General features: G+C 42.4%; 1 protein-coding gene across 1 annotated transcript in view; it reads right to left on the bottom strand.

Moving 5' to 3' along the window:
- Positions 1 to 299: 299 nt before the first annotated feature.
- Positions 300 to 18,171, bottom strand: part of LOC144679340 (tyrosine-protein kinase Src42A-like) — a 47,782-nt gene continuing 29,910 nt past the window's right edge. The window contains exons 4-8 of the mRNA XM_078539717.1: positions 10,736 to 10,901; positions 4,000 to 4,158; positions 2,423 to 2,601; positions 1,064 to 1,220; positions 300 to 960 (exon numbers count right to left, since the gene is read on the bottom strand). Coding sequence (XP_078395843.1) covers positions 767 to 960; positions 1,064 to 1,220; positions 2,423 to 2,601; positions 4,000 to 4,158; positions 10,736 to 10,901 — 855 coding nt within the window. The 3' untranslated portion in view covers positions 300 to 766. The remainder of the gene's footprint in view (positions 961 to 1,063; positions 1,221 to 2,422; positions 2,602 to 3,999; positions 4,159 to 10,735; positions 10,902 to 18,171) is intronic.

The following is an 18,171-nucleotide window of genomic DNA, read 5'->3' as shown; positions in this document are numbered from 1 at the left end:
CCTGAAAATCCTGGCCTGGAAATTCCTGTCAGCCAATGATCAAAACGCAGCGCACTCTCCAGGGAACCTGGACCCTATGTGTATCTCAGCAGACAATCACACTGAAGAATCATTAGTGAGCAACAGAGTCTGAACTGGGGTGTCCAAACATTAAATTCACGGCAAAATCAGTTACAGAAAGAGAAATAAAGAAAGGAAAAGAAGGATGGGATTAAGAGAGAGATAAAAGAGATAGACATCATTTAAAAAATACTTAAATAATTAAAACCTGAAGGAATGAGACTCTACACTTCTAAAAGTTCATTTTCGTTTTGGAATTTATTAAGACTTATCACACTATTCGACAGGTACTTAGCCGAAATGGACAAAGTCATAACTTTTTCTAGTGAGTTTAGTTTATAGAAAGCAGGTTAAGTACAGCAACTTCTCACTATTCAAACTATTTGAATGGTGAGTCTCTCGGTGAGATACTGTGCAGCTTTTGAAGGAATAGCGCACCTCAGACAGCAACTATAAAAACAAAAAACTGCGGATGCTGGAAATCCAAAACAAAAACAGAAATACCTGGAAAAACTCAGCAGGTCTGGCAGCATCGGTGGAGAAGAGCACAGTTGACGTTTCGAGTCCTCATGACCTTCATCTATAATTATCAGTGCCATTAGCCTTACTGTCAGTTCCACTGCAAAGTTTAGTCTGATATTCATTTTGAAGCCTTTTTTGTTTTGTTGGTAATTTTAAATAGAAGATTCAGTAATTTTAAAGACGGTTAATACAGAGTACTGAAATTGGTTATGATGAAGTTTTCCAGTTGTAGTTTCAATTTGCTGAATAATGGTCTTTGAGATGGAATTTCATTCCAGCATTCTCTCATAATGTCGTAAATGGGCTGTGGACAGCCTATAGGACATGGCATCCTGTAGCCTTGGAGCAGTTCGGATAAGACCATTCTATTTGGCATTCCTGCAATTTCAGAAAATTTCAATTTCAATGAAGTAAAAAATGTCAGCCAATAAAATGATGTATATATATATATATAATAAGTAAATAAATAAAATACACTTACCAGGATATGGAATCATCCCATATGTAGTGATCTCAAACAGAACAACACCAAAGGACCACACATCTGATTTCATCGAAATGTGATTCATAATTGCTACTTCTGGAGCAGTCCACTTAATGGGAAGCAGACAATTGGGTATCTTGGCAGCAGTGGCATCCTGTTGTGAGAAGGATGCAACTATAATACATTTCTGTTAATTTCATAATCAAACATTCATACTTTTTTAACCTAAGGTCATAAGATTAACTGAAAATGACTTTTGATCATGTCAGTGAATAGATGCTTACCACATCTGTGAGACGTCCACTATATTAATGTAGCTTCAATGCATTAATTTCAAATAGTTAGAGAGCTATATGCCTCATGCACTCAAAGTTCTAATATGCTTTGGCAAGAGGTGAGGGCTGAAGTGGAAGTGTGGAATTGGGTTTTCATCTTAGAAACTATCCTTTGACACCATTATAATTCAATTGCAGGTGTCATTCAGAGAGCACATAAAAATAAAAATATAGCAGCAGGAGTAGGCCTTATGGCCTCTTGAGCTTGCTCTGTCATTCAATAAGATTATGGCTAAATTTCTACCCCCACTTAATTTCCCAGCCTTAAACCCATGACCCTTGATTCCCTTAAAGACTAAAACTCGATTGATTTCAGTCTTGAATATCTCAATGATAGAACATTCACAGCCCTCTTGGGCAGAGAGTTTCAAACCCTTGAGTCATAAAGTTATACAGCACAGAAACAGGCTCTTTGGTCCCTCGTGTCCGTGCCAGCCATCAAGCACTTCTGAATGAAGGGATTTCTTCTCACCTGAGTGGCCAACCCCTTTTCCTGAGACTATGATTCCTAGTTCTAGGCTCTCCAGCTAAGGGGAACAGCCTCTCAACATAGAGATCATAATGGTGGCTGGTGTGAAGGGAAGAAAATCATGCAGGCACTTTTCAGAGTGCACTCCTGAGGGTGGGAGATATGGAACATTTTTACGACAATGTACAGCAGGCTTTACTTCGTCAATCATTGGCTATGCTGTAATCAAACTGGGGGCATTTTAGTGGGGTGGTGTTGGTAGGGGGCAAAGAAATGAAAAATGTTCCATTCTCTAACTTATGAGCACAAATATAAATTAAGGAAAGATAAACTATAAATCAGATATTGAAGCAAAAAAACCCTAATCTATAATCCACCCACCACCAATTGAAATAAATTGTAGTACTGAGTTATAATGTTCAAATGCAGTTTTAAATATGAGTTAAGTCATTCACAGGACAATATTAATGGAAACTGATAGCGAGTAAATGAGCTTAAAGCAGCATCAAGTTCTTCCTCACTCTTTTAGAAACAAATACGTTCTGTGCCTACCTTTAACAATTTAGTAAGTCCAAAGTCTGAAATTTTGCAAATCATATTGTCTCCAACAAGAATATTTCTTGCTGCTAAATCCAGATGAATGTAATGTTTGGATTCAAGGTATGACATTCCAGCAGCAATCTGAACTGCCATGTCTATTAATTGTGCAATTGTAAAACAGCCTTCTGATCCTGAAAAAAGATACATAAAACTGTTAACCCTACCACACCGAGGCTGGGATTTCTGTGCCTGCCAGCATTGGGCGTGTTCAATGGCGTGAGTGGACAATACGGTGAGAAGGCCAAAAGTCAGTTTCATAATGTTGCAAAATCGGTTTACGATCGTCTGCTCAACTCACTGATGACATGCTGCATTCCCCGCCATTGGACAGCGGGAACCTTATTGTAATACAGCAGCATATCATTATAAGGTTAGCTGCCGGACTCATCCCGCCCACTGGATTGTCTGCCCATGTTGATGGGAAAACACGCCAATGTGTTTCACAACAGCACATAAGCAACATGCACCTGGTGGACTGCGATTTGCTCGGAACTTCAAGGTTTGTTTGCCTACCTTGCTTCGGTCAGCACTTGCAATCATCAGCGCCAGGTTTCACAGACAGCATCACATCACTTTTATGGGGGGCTTACGGGCAGGTCTCTACCTACCAGATCAGCCATATGTGGGTGGCTTTTCAACTGCTTAACTGCTGCAGGGCTAGGGCTTGCTTGGGGAAGGGGGAGAAGTGGCCTCAGGCAAGGGAAGAGGCTACAGGATGAGTGCTGTACTGGGGAAGGAGGGTATCCCAGGGTGTGTGTGGGGGCACATGTTGATCTGTGCATGTGGCCTCAAGATGGTGAGGGCTGAGGAGGCAGTCTCCAGAGGAGATGAGGCCAGATGGAGATGTGATGGCATGTATGGAGAATGGGTGGTGATGTCCCTTGAGCTGGCAGTCAATGAGATGCCAGTGAATGTGTGTTGGGCTTGAGTGTGTGAGTTTAGAGTGATGAGATAGTTGCAATACCCTGGCTGCATGGATGAGATCATTCATCCTCTATCTGCATTGGATGGCCAACCTCTTCTGTGCAGCATTGGCACTGATCGCCACTGCCATTGCCTACCAAGCTGGAGTGGTAATGTAGCTGCCTCTCCTGCAGCCAGAGCAGGGTTAGAGGACATCACACAGTGTCCAAAAGGCACTTGAGGGCTGTAGTCTTCTTGCCTTTCAGGGTCATGTCTTCCTTGCTGCAGTCCTGGGCTGGAAACACTGAGCGTGGCTGTACTTTAAATGTGGTGTCTGGCGTGATGAAGTGGCGTGGTGATGGCGTGGCAGGTGAATTAGTTCTTGCCCACCATCGAAACGGCGTGTATCCGGGGATCCATAATTAATGTGGCGGGTTTTGGACGGGGCTTGAAAAGCCACCATTGCTGCCAACAGGTAAAACGTTGTTTTACCTGCCTGCTACCACACTTACTGCAAATCTGGGACAATTCCACCCCAAAATTTTGAATATATTCTCAGAACACGATAGTTCCTGGTCAGAATGATCTGAAAATCTGTTTATCTTTAAAGTATTCCAGGTACTCACTCCTTAAATATTTCAAGAGATCTCCATGGTTCATCAATTCAGTGACAATGAAGAAAGGATTTTTTTTGGTGCATACAGCGTACAGTGGAATCAGATTCTGGTGGTGGAAGTTCTTCATAATTTGTGCTTCTTTCAGAAAATTGCTGGAATCTGTAGTATCTGTAAATACATAAATTACAGTTTGATTCAGCAACAACATTTGCAAATACAGATGAAACACTGCAGCTCAAAGTGAGGACCCTTTGACCCAATTGAGTATCTTCCATAGAAAACTACAGGAGCACCCAGTTAGCATGGAAGAAAAACTGCTGACAACAGTGGGAGGGCCATCTCATGGCCCAGCGGAAAATGGGTGGGTATTGGGATTGGCAGCAGAATCCCAACAGATGTAAGAACATAAAATAAAAACATAAGAAATAAGAACAGGAGCACACCATTTGGCCCCTCGAGCTTGCTGTGCCATTCAATAAGATCATGGCTGATCCTCTTGTGTTTCCATTTCCACATTCCCATCCAACCCCAATAACCTTTGATTCCCTTGCCTAATCTATCTATCTCTAGCTTAAAAATATTCAATGACCCCACCTCCACCACCTTCAGAGGCAGAGAGTTCCAAAGTCGCACAACTCTCCGAGAGAAAAAATTTCTCCTCATCTCTGTCCTAAAAGGGTGACCCCTAATTTTAAAACAGTGTCCCCTAGTTCTGGACTCACCCACAAGAGGAAACATCCTTTTGATATGGTACAAAGTCCCCTTTGAGAAGCAGTAATGTGCCTCTATTCTTGCCTCTCTCACTGAGACAACACATGGAAAGAGCACCAAATTAGGGCAAAAATGACTGACTAACTACACTTTCATCAATATGAAGCAATGAGGAATGGCACAGAACTCAAGTAGGGGAATAAGCTAGTTCCTCTTCATTGATATGTATATTTATTGTCAGACAGGACTTATGAACACTGGGGGTGATGGGATACAAACTGTAGTGATAATACATCAGGGTAGGCTGGGAGTTCGAAATGCAGTGCCCCAGGGTTTAGTATTGACATTACTATTGTTTCTAATTGACACCAATGACGTGGAATCAGTAACCCAAAGGAAAGTGGTCAGATTTATAGATGGTACCAAACCGGCAGGGGCAATGAAATTGACAGAGGCGGTTTACAAATTATAAACTGTAAAATTTGGCTCCATAGCATTGGAATCTTCAGTGCTACAATTCTGTTTTACCTCCAAAATGGAGTTCACGGTGGTGTGCACACTTTTGGCACGAGCTGTACCCAACACTATTTTGGTGATGGCATTAGCGTGTGCACAGTGGATGTCTGCTAGAATTATGCAGCATCGGCAGATTATGAAGTCAGTCAGTGTATAACACTGATTTGACACCAGCAGAGCCAGTTTAAAACTTAATGGCCCAGCCAACTCCCTTTCACAGAATCACAGTGCAGAAGAGGCCCTTTGGCCCATCGAGTCTGCACCAATATGTGAGAAACACCTGACCTACCTACCTAATCCCATTTACCAGCACTTGGCCCATAGCCTTGAATGTTATGACGTGCCAAGTGCTCATCCAGGTACTTTTTAAAGGATGTGAGGCAACCCACCTCCACCACCCTCCCAGGCAGTGCATTCCAGACCGTTACCGTCCTCTGGGTAAAGAAGTTTTTTCTCACATTCCCCCTAAATCTCCTGCCCCTCACCTTGAACTTATGTCCCCTTGTGACTGACCCTTCAATTAAGGGGAACAGCTGCTCCCTATACACCCTGTCCATGTCCCTCATAATCTTGTACACCTCGATTAGGTCGCCCCTCAGTCTTCTCTGCTCCAACGAAAACAACCCAAGTCTATCCAACCTCTCTTCATAACTTAAATGTTTCATCCCAGGCAACATTCTGGTGAATCTCTTCTGCACCCCCTCCAGTGCAATCACATCCTTCCTATAATGTGGTGGCCAGAACTGCACACAGTACTCCAGCTGTGGCCTCACCAAGGTTCTATACAACTCCAACATGACCTCCCTACTTTTGTAATCTATGCCTCGACTGATAAAGGCAAGTGTCCCATATGCCTTTTTCACCACCCCACTAACATGCCCCTCTGCCTTCAGAGATCTATGGACACACACGCCAAGGTCCCTTTGTTCCTCAGAACTTCCTAATGCCATGCCGTTCATTGAATACTTGCTTGCCAAATTACTCCTTCCAAAGTGTATCACTTCACACTTTTCAGGGTTAAATTCCATCTGCCACTTATCTGCCCATTTAACCACCCCATCTATATCTTCCTGTAGCCCAAGACACTCAACCTCACTGTTAACCACCCGGCCAATCTTTGTGTCATCTGCAAATTTACTAATCCTACCCCCCACATAGTCATATATGTCATTTATATAAATGACAAATAATAAGGGACCGAGCACAGATCCCTGTGGTACGCCACTGGACACTGGCTTCCAGTCACTAAAGCATCCTTCTGTCATCACCCTCTGCCTCCTACAACTAAGCCAATTTTGAATCCACCTTATCAAATTACCCTGTATCCCACGTGCATTTGCCTTCTTTATAAGTCTCCCATGTGGGACCTTGTCAAATGCTTTGCTGAAATCCATATAAACTACATCAACCACACTACCCTCATCTACACACCTGGTCACCTCCTCAAAAAATTCAATCAAATTTGTTAGGCATGACCTCCCTCTGACAAAGCCATGCTGACTATCCCTGATCAAACCTTGCCTCTCCAAGTGGAGATAGATTCTCTCCTTCAGAAATTTCTCCAATAGTTTCCCTACCACTGACGTGAGACTCACTGGCCTGTAGTTCCCTGGCTTATCTCTACAACCCTGCTTAAATAGCGGAACCACATCAGCTGTTCTTCAGTCCTCTGGCACCTTCCCCGTGGCCAGAGAGGAATTAAAAATTTGGGTCAGAGCCCCTGCGATCTCCTCCCTTGCCTTCCTCAGCAGTCTGGGTCACAAATCACCCAGGCCTGGAGATTTGTCCACGTTTAAGCCTGCCAACACCTCCAATACCTTGTCACTCCCTATATCAATTTGCTTAAGAACCTCGCAGTCTCTCTCCCCGAGTTCGATACCTTCATCCTCTTTCTCCTGGGTGAAGACGGACATGAAGTATTCATTCAACACTCTAGCGATGTCCTCTGGCTCCACCCATAGATTGCCCCCTTGATCCCTTATGGGCCCCACTCTTTCTCTGGTTATCCTCTTCCCATTGATATACTTATAGAATATCTTGGGATTTTCCCTACTATTACCAGCCAGAGCTTTCTCATATCCCCTCTTTGCTCTCCTAATTGCTTTCTTAAGTTCCACCCTGCACTGTCTGTACTCCACTAATACCTCTGCTGATTTGCTTCCCTTGTACCTGCTAAAAGCCTCTCTTTTCCTTCTCATCGTAACCTGAATATCTCTGGTCATCCATGGTTCTCTGGGCTTGTTACCCTTTCCTATCACCCTAGAGGAAATATGTTAAGCCTGTACCCTCCCCATTTCCTTTTTGAACACCCCCCACTGTCCCTCTGTAGATTTCCCCACAATTAACTGTTCCCAGTCTACATTAGCCAGATCCTGCCTTATTTTATTAAAATCCACTCTCCCCCAATCCAAAACATTTTTTTGCAACTTGTCGATTTCTTTGTCCATAACAAACTTAAACTGTACCATGTTGTGGTCGCTATCACTAAAATGCTCGCCCACCACCACCTCAGCCACCTGTCCGGCTTCATTCCCCAGAATTAGGTCCAGCAATGCACCGTCCCTTGTTGGACCCTCTACATATTGACCTAAAAAGTTCTCCTGTACACATTTCAAGAAATCCACTTCATCCAAGCCCTTAACACTATGTCTATCCCAATTAATGTTGGGAAAGTTGAAATCACCTAATATAATTACCCTATTGTTATTGTTTTTACACACCTCCACAAATTGTGCACATATTTGCTCCTCAATTTCCCGCTGACTATCTGGGGGTCTATAATAAACACTTAATAATGTGGTTGCCCCTTTTTATTCCTAAGCTCTACCCACAAAGCTTCATTCGATGCCCTTTCTTAACCTTGAGCAGTTTAACATGCAGGAAGCACTCCCCACCAGTGCTGTTTAATCAACTACTTTCAGGTTAGTTACTGATTGGTTTTTACAGCTCTTGCTGCGATTATAGAAGCTTTTGGTGGTTTCTAGAATGTTTGAAGTTGCTTAAGTCTGCATGGAGTGATGTGCCACATGCTGTGGGACTTTATTCCGACTTTAAGATTTCTCTGCATATTTTCTCCTAAATATGGATGTGGTAGGGTGCATTGATCTTAACCTTTAGCATGACAGGGAGAATGAACAGAGGTGACACAGAGCGGAACAAGCTGCTTAAAGAGGGGAGAGGAAGGGAAGATTGACTCTCAGCAGGAGGCCATATCTGTCCAGGGTGTTCAAAAAGCAATTCTCTGACCTCAACCCAATTGAGAAAAAATTGTGTCAGATGTATCTGCTGCATTTACTGTGTCCTCATTGAAATCTGCCACCTTCTGCAGCCACAACTTCAGCCTCAGAGTAGGGCAAGGACAACGTTGTCATTGGTAGTGAAGACAATCATAGCGATAAACTTTTATTAGTCTGGCTTCTTCCAGGCTGGAGCTGGCAATATTTCCAACATCTCCTAGCTTGCCATCCACTGTTGCATAAGGCAGCAGTTCTCAACTATTTATGACCTACATCAATGACTTGGATGAAGGGACCGAGTGTATTGTAGACAAATTTGCTGACGATACAAAGATAGGTAGGAAAGCAAGTTGTGAGGAGGATACAATAAGTCTGCAAAGGCATATAGATATGTTAAGTGAGTGGGCAACAATTTGGAAGATGGAGTATAATATGGGAAAATGCGAGTTTCTCCACTTTGGCAGGAAGAAAAAAAAGCAAAGTATTATTTAAATGGAGAGAGACTGAAGAATGCTGTGGTCCAGAGAGACCTGTGTGTCCTTGTACATGAATCACAAAAAGTTAGCATGCAGGTACAGCAAGTGTTTAAGAAGGCAAACAGAATATTGGCCTTTATTGTAAGGGGAATGGAGCATAAAAGTTGGGAAGTCTTGCTACGACTGTACAAGGCATTCTTGAGACCGCACCTGGAGTACTGTGTACAGTGTTGGCCAATTTATTTAAGGAAGGACATAATTGCATTGGAGGCAGTTCAGAGAAGATTCGCTAGGCAGATTCTTGGGATGAAGGGGGACTTAAGAGGAAAAGTTGAGCAGATTGGGCCAATACTCAGTGGATTTTAGAAGAATGAGAGGCAATCTTATTGAAATGTATAAGATTCTGAGGGGCCTTGACAGGTTAGATGTTGCGAGGATGTTTCCCCTCATGGGGGAATCTAGAACTAGGAGAGGTACAGTTTCAAAATAAGGGGTCTCCTGTTTAAGACAGAGATGAGGAGAGATTTTTTTTCTCTCAGAGGGTCATTAACGTTTTGAATTCTCCCTCCCAGAGAGCAGTGGAGGCTTGGTCATTGAATATACTCAAGGCTGAGTTAGACAGATTTTGGATTGGCAAAGGAGTCAAGGGTGATGGGGACAGGCAGGAAAGTGGAGTTAAGGCCACACCAGAGTAGCCATGATCTTATTGAATGGTGGAGTAAGCTTGAGGGGCCGAATATCCTACTCCTGCTCTTATTTCTTATGTTCTTATGTTTCTCCTTATGGGAGGGAAGGGCAAGAGTTTAAAAACCACCACCCCCACTACCATCCTCCACACTTCCTAACTCCTGTAGACATTGTTTTCCTCTAGTATTGTGGATGCTTTTTCTAAGGGATTAAGATGAATATTGTGACAAAATTCACCAGCATCCTTTATGCACTTATAGCTTGTCAGCCATTCCACTGAGACCAAGAACACACACGTCCCCATGTGAAAGGCAGGCGCCACAGTATGGGTGAAATTTAACGCTCAAGGCAGTGGGCTCGTCCACAGGTTGGATAGCCAGTTGCCACACTGCCATGGCCATTCCTGGGAGCACATTAAGTCATGGGGGCGACCCACCCCTGCCCAGTTCAGTGCCTGAATGGCGCTTACTGTGGCAGGCCTTCTCAAAAAGAGCCGGCGGAGGGCTCTTGTCTGCTCTCCAGCAGGCATGTGAGACCCCCGTGACCTACATTAAATTCCACCCAACGTGTGGGAACAGTCTCTCTCTTACAAATTCATACTGCTCTGCATTAACATGCCAGTGATAGTGGGAGCAGGAACAGCTGTTGATTCTTACCTTGTCACTTTATCAAATCATTCAACTTCTTACAGGATTGTTGTGACAATGAGGAAGTTGAAAAGGTGGCACTAACAGCCCTCTACATTTCTGTTGTTACTATGTTAATTGCTCTGTCATCCTCCCTCCACACATGCTTTCCTTTCTACTCCTGTCCCCTGTCAATGACACTTCCAGCTTAGTCTCAGAGAATCTGGCAGACCATCTTTCCCCTTTATTTACTGGCTGAAAATTTTTGATTTCCACCACTAGATTACCTCTCTGTACCAATCCAAACTTTCACTCGGAGCTGTGAATAATTATGGTAGTGATTTAGCTCTGGAAATTTGTATGTTGGTTGCACACCATCAATTTGGCAAGATTTACACAAGTTCTTAAGCCCTTTGAACTCAAAACTGACCACTTTAAATTAATCATAAATTAAATCAAATAGAATAAATGTTCTTTTTTAAAATATGGTTACCTTCTTTTAACATTTTAATAGCAACAGGTACATTCTCATTCCAGATGGCTTTCCACACTTCTCCATAATTACCAGAACCTATGCACTTTACTAAAGTGAATTCTTCTTTTGGTCTTTCCCATTTGTCCACAGTGTTATATGATAAGTGACGAAGTGATGGCCTTTTCTGTTGATAAATAATGACTGATTTAGGAACAACATACAACATATAGGTAAATACTAGTCAGAATGGGATGTATGGACATACGAGCAGTGATAGATAAAGGGATAGGTAAAGACCCTCTGGTCTATCCAGCTTGTTCCACACAATTCCACACCTTGCGTATCACAATGTTTATACTCTGCGCCCATCCAAATCCAGGTAATCTCTTGAGGTGGGCAAAAAAACAGATGAAAATCCAGGTCAATTTGGGGAAACAGATCAAGGAAAATCCCCTCCTATCCATTTAGGTAATCAAAACTAATCTTCAAAACATAAAAACAGGAAAAGGTCATTCAGCCCCTCAAGCCTGTACCTTTCATTAAAAAAGATCATGGCTGATCTATGAACTACATAAAGCTGCCTTCACTCCATATTCCTTAACAATTTTGATTCACAAAAATCTATCAATCTCAGTTTTATAATTAACAATTGATCTAACTTTCATTGCCATTTGTAGAAGAAAGTTCCAAACTTCTCCCATCTTTTGTGCGAAGAAGTGTTTTCTAATTTCACTTCTGCAAGGTTTGGCTCTTAGTTTTAGACTCCCCAACCAACAGAAATAGTTTCTCCCAATCTACACTATCTGTTGAATATCTTTAAAACTTTGCTCAAATTACCTCTTAATCTTCTAAATGCCAGCTAACATAACCTTGGTTCATTTAATCTCTTCTTGCAGCTTGATCCTTGTACTCCAGGTATCATTCTACTAAATGTATGGCATTCTCTCCAAGGTCAATATATCCTTTCTAAGGTTCAATGCCCAGAACTGCGCACAGTAATCCAGGCATGGTCTAACCAGGGCACTGTATATCTGAAGCCTGACTTCTACCTCCTTCTATTCTATTCCTTGATATTTAAAGGCCAGTGTTCTATCAGCCTTCTTCATTATTTTCCGCATCTGTTCATGACGTTTTAATAATCTGTGTACCTGAACCCCAAAGTCTTTTTCGACCTCCACAATTTCTAGATTGTCACCATTTAGAGATTTCCATTCTATCCATTTTAGGTCCAAAATGATGACTTCATATTTGTCTATATTGAAATCCATTTTCCACAGTTTTGCCGATTCACTTAATATATTCATTTTGCTTCCATCTACACTGCTTACAATACCAACTATATTTATTCTATTGGCAAAGTTGGGCATGTGACTATCTATCTCATCATCTAAGTTATTAATGAATGCAATGAATAGTTGAAGGCCCAAAACAGATCCTTGCAGGATACCGCTAGTCACATCCTGCCAATTAGAATGCTTATGATCTTGGTGATCACACTGGCTCCAAATTCCATGAAGTGCCTATTTTTAGTAAGTGGTGATATCCTCCCTAGTCAGAAATAGTTCTAGCTCTCGCTTGAAGGAATTCAACAAATCGGAGTCAGCCACACGTGACAGGAGCCTATTCCAGATATCCATTATTCTCTGCAAAGATCACCACCTCCTGACATCAAATCAAGATCTCACCTTCTATAACTTAAAATTGTGACCCCAGGATCTCCCTGCACTGTCAACTAGAATATTATATATTCCCTTTATGATCTTATAAATTTCAGTCAGATCAACCCCTAGTCAATGTGTCTCTGAAGTGTAGAGTCCCAACTCTTTTAGCTGACCTTGATAACTAAGATGCTTCACGCTGAGAATTAGTCTAATGACCGTCCTCAAAGCCTCAAAATCGACCACCATGTAAGGAGACTAAAGCTGGACACTGTATTCCAAGTGAGGCCTGACCAAGGTCTTGTACAAGGACAAAAATGGTGTGCCTTGTCTAATAATCAATTGTCCTATGAATGCAGCCCAACACCCTATTTGCTTTAGCTATGGATTCATGGCATTGCTCATGCACCTTTAGAGATGTATATAATAGAAAGAACACTCTTTCCATCTCCCCCTTCTTTAATGTTTTTGCTTGAAGGCTGTCTGGAGGTTGCATGTTCATCCTACTTACATGCATAACACTAGATTTATCCTAGTTATACATCAAATGCAAGCCATGAGCACTATCTCACAACACATTAAGATCTGCCTGAAGGAGATGAGCATGGTCTACGTTCCTAATATTCATAGAATCACTGAATAATTACAGCACAGAAGGAGGCAATTTGATCATAAGATCATAAAAATTAGGAGCAGGAGTAGGCCATTCAGCTCCTCAGACCTGCTCTGCCATTCAATAAGATCAGGTAACTAATCGTACAGAACTTGAATATTGCTGAAAAAGGAGAAATGTTGCCGAAGCTTTCCATCTCGCTCTCATCAGGGAAAAATACAAGAATGTCAAATTTCAAACAACCAGAACAATTTATACTGCTGGAGAAAAGGGTGCTGATTGATTGGCAAGTTGACTCTGATTGATCAAGGTGTTGCCACGGAGTAAGCAATGGGTAACTATAGATTCCCCAAGCTCCCGGGTAATACAAAAAAGGCACAAGGCTTGAACATATTCCTTTTATTTTCAGACAATGGTCCCTGCGTCTGAAAGTATGCCTCTTCCAGCAAGTGTAAATGAGCCACGATATGAGTTCAACTGATTATGTTAAATTGGTTGTTATTGTCACTATTAACACACTCGGGATCGTTCAGCTAGTGTTTCTCAATCATGGAATCACATCTAATGGTTGACATTTTGCTTTTGGTTTTCCAATTGTTGGCTGGTTGAATACGATCTGCACTCTGCCTATTACGAACAACTTTATGAGCATGCTGTTTGATTCGATCAGCCAATCATTGGGACGTATGGCCTACATACCTGGCATTGCACCAGCACTAAAATTCATGCATGACATTGATCAATTGTCTGGCAGGCAGAATGTCTTTTTGGACTTTGGTGGGGGGTGGGGGGGCGGGGGGCATGCTACTGCATAATAGCAGTGTGAAACAGCTTGCTTAACCTGTTGTTCAAATTTTTGAGATATCTTGCCTTTCCAGGGTAATTTGAGGTAGACTGGACACTTTTCAGGTCTGAAAGTGGCAGCCTTTGGCCATTTACGAGTTTGCGTGATACACCATGAACAATGACCTGATCAGTATAGTCATTGTCTGACAGGATATCTTTGATGTGCTCTATTTCTACATCCAGCTTGCAAGGTGAGCAAATAGCTAGGGCCCTATTTACAAGATTGCTAATAAAGCCAATCTTATAGCACATAGAGCCATATGAATCCCAATGTGTATATTGACCGGTGAAGGTAGGCTTGTGGTTGACAGTAGTGGAAAACCCATTAGCGGATTTCTTAACTAGCATGTTGAGGAAAAGGATCGTATTAGACTGGGTGAATTTGAGTGCAGGATGGAGCATTTTAAGCTATGTAGGGAAATCCTTAAATGCAGCTGCTGCTTCAAAGATCGCAAACACATCAGCTGTAAATCAGAAATATGCAAAATCCAAAACAAAACATCTACTGTTAGATGTGATTCAGCACTTTCTGAACAATCCCGGGTGTGCTAATAGCTACACTAACAACCAATTTAAGATGATCAGTTGAACTCATAACATGGCTCATTTACACTTGCTAGAAGTAATATATACTCATACAGAGGGACCCGTTCTCTGCAAACAAAGGAATATTTCAAGTTGTGCATCTCTTTTTGAATTACCCAGGAGCTTTGGATGTTGCGTTTTTCTTTTTCTTGTGCTTAATTTATAGGTAACCATCAAGGCACCGATTATGCATAAGGGATTGGTTAGCACAAAACATGTGGGCTTATTTATTAAGAATTTGAGAAGTTGGTAGCAGTATTACATAGTTGGAGAACTTGTGCATATGTCTGAGTTGGTAGCTTCCTCAGGACAAACTGAGACTAAGGCTCACCGCTGTGGCAAAAATCCCAGAAATGGCTGAAACTTCTAAGTCCTGCCGCCAAACCCAGCGTTTCCCATCTTCACAGGGGTGGGACTGGAGTCAGGCCGGGGTTCACGCAAGCGTGATTTGTGGAGGCAGTTAACCAATTAAATCACCAGCTGCCTCCACTGAAGTGGGGTTTTGGATGAACTGGAGTGTGGAACCCGAAGCGTGCGGAATAGGGCAGGTAAGAGAAGTTCTGAACTTGGTAGATATGTTTGGATAACCAGAGGTAGGGTAACCCGATGGATAGGGTCCCAGGACACCTTTGGGAGAGGTACTGCACCCTTTGGGATTGTTAAAAGTGAACATGATTATGCATTTTTTGTGCTCGATATCATTGGAACTGTCAAGCTATCAAAGTGTTGTCCAGCTGTCAATGAAATGTTAAAGAGATGTGCAGCTGTCAAGGATTTGTCCAGCTGTCAAGGCACTGCCAGGGAACTGTCCAGTGGTCAAGGAACTATCTAGCTGTCAAGGAGCTATTAAAGAGCTGTCCAGCTGTCAAAGCTATCTAGGTAGTGTCAAAGCTGTCAAATCTGCCAAAGCTATCCAGAAGCTGTCAAAGTTATCAAAGCTGTCCAGGAAGTGCTAAAGCTGTCAAGGAACTGTCCAAGGATACCAGTTGAGTTGGCATGGAGGGGTTAAGGGCAAAGGATGTTGGGTGAGGGGCATGGGTTGGCATGAGTTAGCACTAAGTTGGCATAGAGGAATGGGGGCTATGGGGTGTGGGTATAGGTTGGCAGAGGTTGGCATGGATGGGGCATAAGGGGTGTGTGGGGGGTTGGGGGGATGAGGAGTGATGGCTGGAGGAATGTTTTTTGTTTTATTATTATTTTCTATTCATTTAAACCTAGTGCTTGGGCATAAAGGCAAGCTGTGTGCCCAGCCTGCCTCCACACCTGACAACCAGTGGATTTGTTCTGGGATCCTGTTTCAGCACCCCCGCTGTCCCCACAACAAACTGAAAATGCGACCTGCGGGCAGACATTTTTAAAGATTGGATTCACTGAGCTGGGAAATCTACTGATTTGGTGAACTCAACTTGGGGGTGAAAACCTGGGCCTAAGTTTGAATCACATGATACATTGTATCATTTCCTCTCTAGTAATTTATACAGAAAAAATAATCACACCCACTTTAAGATCTACCATGACATGCCTCTAGTTCCATGTTATTTTCTGTATGGCAACACCTTAGTCAATAAGATTTAACTTGCTAACCAATCAGCACCCTTTTCTCCTGTGGTATAAATTGTTGTGATCATTGGAAATTTGGTATTCTTGCACTTGTCCTGATGAGTGCGAGATGAAAGGTTTCAGTAACAAGTCTTTCTTTTCAGAAATATTTATATCAGAAATATCTTGGCTGATCTGATTGTGGCCATAACTCCACTTCCCTGCCTGCACCGTCATAACCCTTGACTCCCTTGTAGATCAAAAATCTGTCTAACTAAACCTTGAATATATTCACTGCTCTCTGGGGAAGAGAAGTCTAAAGATTACTGACCCTCTGAGAGAAGACATTCCTCCTCATCTGTCTTAAATGAGAAACCCCCTAAGTTTAAACAGTGCTCCCTAGTTCTAGGTTCCCCTCACATCCTGTCAAGCCCCCTCAGAATATTACATGTTTCAATAAAATGACTTCCCATTCCTCTAAACTTCAATGAATATAGATCCAACTTGCTCAACACTTCCTCATAAGACAACCCCTTCATACCAGGAATCAGCCTAATAAAATTTCTCTGAACTGGTTCAATGAAAGTATATCCTTCCTTAAGTAAAGAGGCCAAAAGGATACACATTATTCTAGGTGTGATCTGACCAATGCCCTATAGTAGCAAGACTTCCTTACTTCTATACTCCACCCCATTGCAATAATATTCCATTTGCCTTTCTAATTACTTGCTGTACCTGCTCATTAACTTTTTGCTCAAGGACACCCAGACCTCTCTGTATTGCAGCATTCTGCAGTCTCTTTCCATTTAAATAATGGACAACTTCACATTTTCCCACATTATACGCCATCTGCCAAATTTTCACCCACTCATTAACCTATCTATGTCGCTTTGCAGTCTCTTTGCCCTGGATTTTCACTAAGTCGAGTTGATTTGGGAGCCCTTTAAAGGTGGCAGGCAGATGCCAATTCTAGGATTCCCAACCCTATTCCCGGGCTGTGGGAATTTTTGGGAGTACCTTTAAAGGTTGCGGGCTGGTTCCTGTCAAAAGCCTGCATTCAACACTCCTGACCTGGCCGGTTCCATTGTGGAGATGGGCATCTCCTACTCCTCCACAATGTTCATGGAGTCGGGCCAGGTTTTTAAAAAATCGTGGTTCGTGGCCCCTCAGAGGAGTCATGAACCTGAATGTTCATGAGGGGACCTTTTAAATGTTAAGTTCCCCCATTGGCCCCAATGCCAAGTTATGCTCCTCCCACCCACCTCTATTTCCTTTTATGCCCCCATGCCAAGCTCTGCCCTTCCACCCACCCCCCAGGCCCCTCAGCCCCTATGTCTGTCTACGCATCCTTTATGGCCAGCCCCTCATGCCCCCTATGCCAAGCCAAGGCACTTCCGTAACCACTGTACAGGAAAAGAGTACATTTTTCCCATTGCTCCTGTGCTAGTGCTGGCTATTCAAGTCTAAATATCTATCCTAATCTTATTTCTCTATACCTTTTCTGTATTTTCCCTTTGCAAATATTTATGTAATTTCCTTTTAAGTGATGACTCATTTTAACTCTTACTTTTGCATACCCATCCTAACATATATTAGATTGGATATTTGTCATACTATCTAACCAATGCTTGCAAACCATTTATTTCCTAGGTGTAAAAAATAAAAGATCCCATTATATTAGATCACTGCACTCCTGGTTATCTTACACTGCCACTATATTTGCAGATTTATTTTCATGCATAAATCCATATGATTTGACACTGACTTCATTCCCTAGTATTGCCAAACAATAACTAAATTGGTATCACTTAAATGGGCCTGTATTTTTTATTCATTCATGGGATGTGGGTGTCGCTGGTTAGGCCAGCATTCATTGCCTATCCCTAATTGCTCTTGCTCAGAGGGCAATTTTTTTAGGAGTCAACCACATTGCTGTGGGTCTGGAATCACATGTACACCAGAGCAGGTAAGGATGACAGATTTCCTTCCCTAAAGGACATTAGTGAACCAGATGGATTTTTACAACAATCAGCAATGGTCTCATGGTCATTATTAGACTTTTAATTCCAGGTTTTTATTGAATTCAAATTTCACCCTCTGCTGTGGTGGGATTCAAACCTGGGCCCCCAGAGCATTACCCTGGGTCTCTGGAATACTAGTCCAATACCACTATGTCACTGCCTCCCCTCTGTGGCCTGGATACTCATGCCCAT

This window comes from Cetorhinus maximus, chromosome 4 (assembly GCF_964194155.1).
Source record: "Cetorhinus maximus chromosome 4, sCetMax3.hap1.1, whole genome shotgun sequence".
Taxonomy (NCBI): Eukaryota; Metazoa; Chordata; class Chondrichthyes; order Lamniformes; family Cetorhinidae; genus Cetorhinus; species Cetorhinus maximus.
Note: the sequence above shows the minus strand (reverse complement) of the source record. Positions and strands in the feature narration are given on the sequence as shown.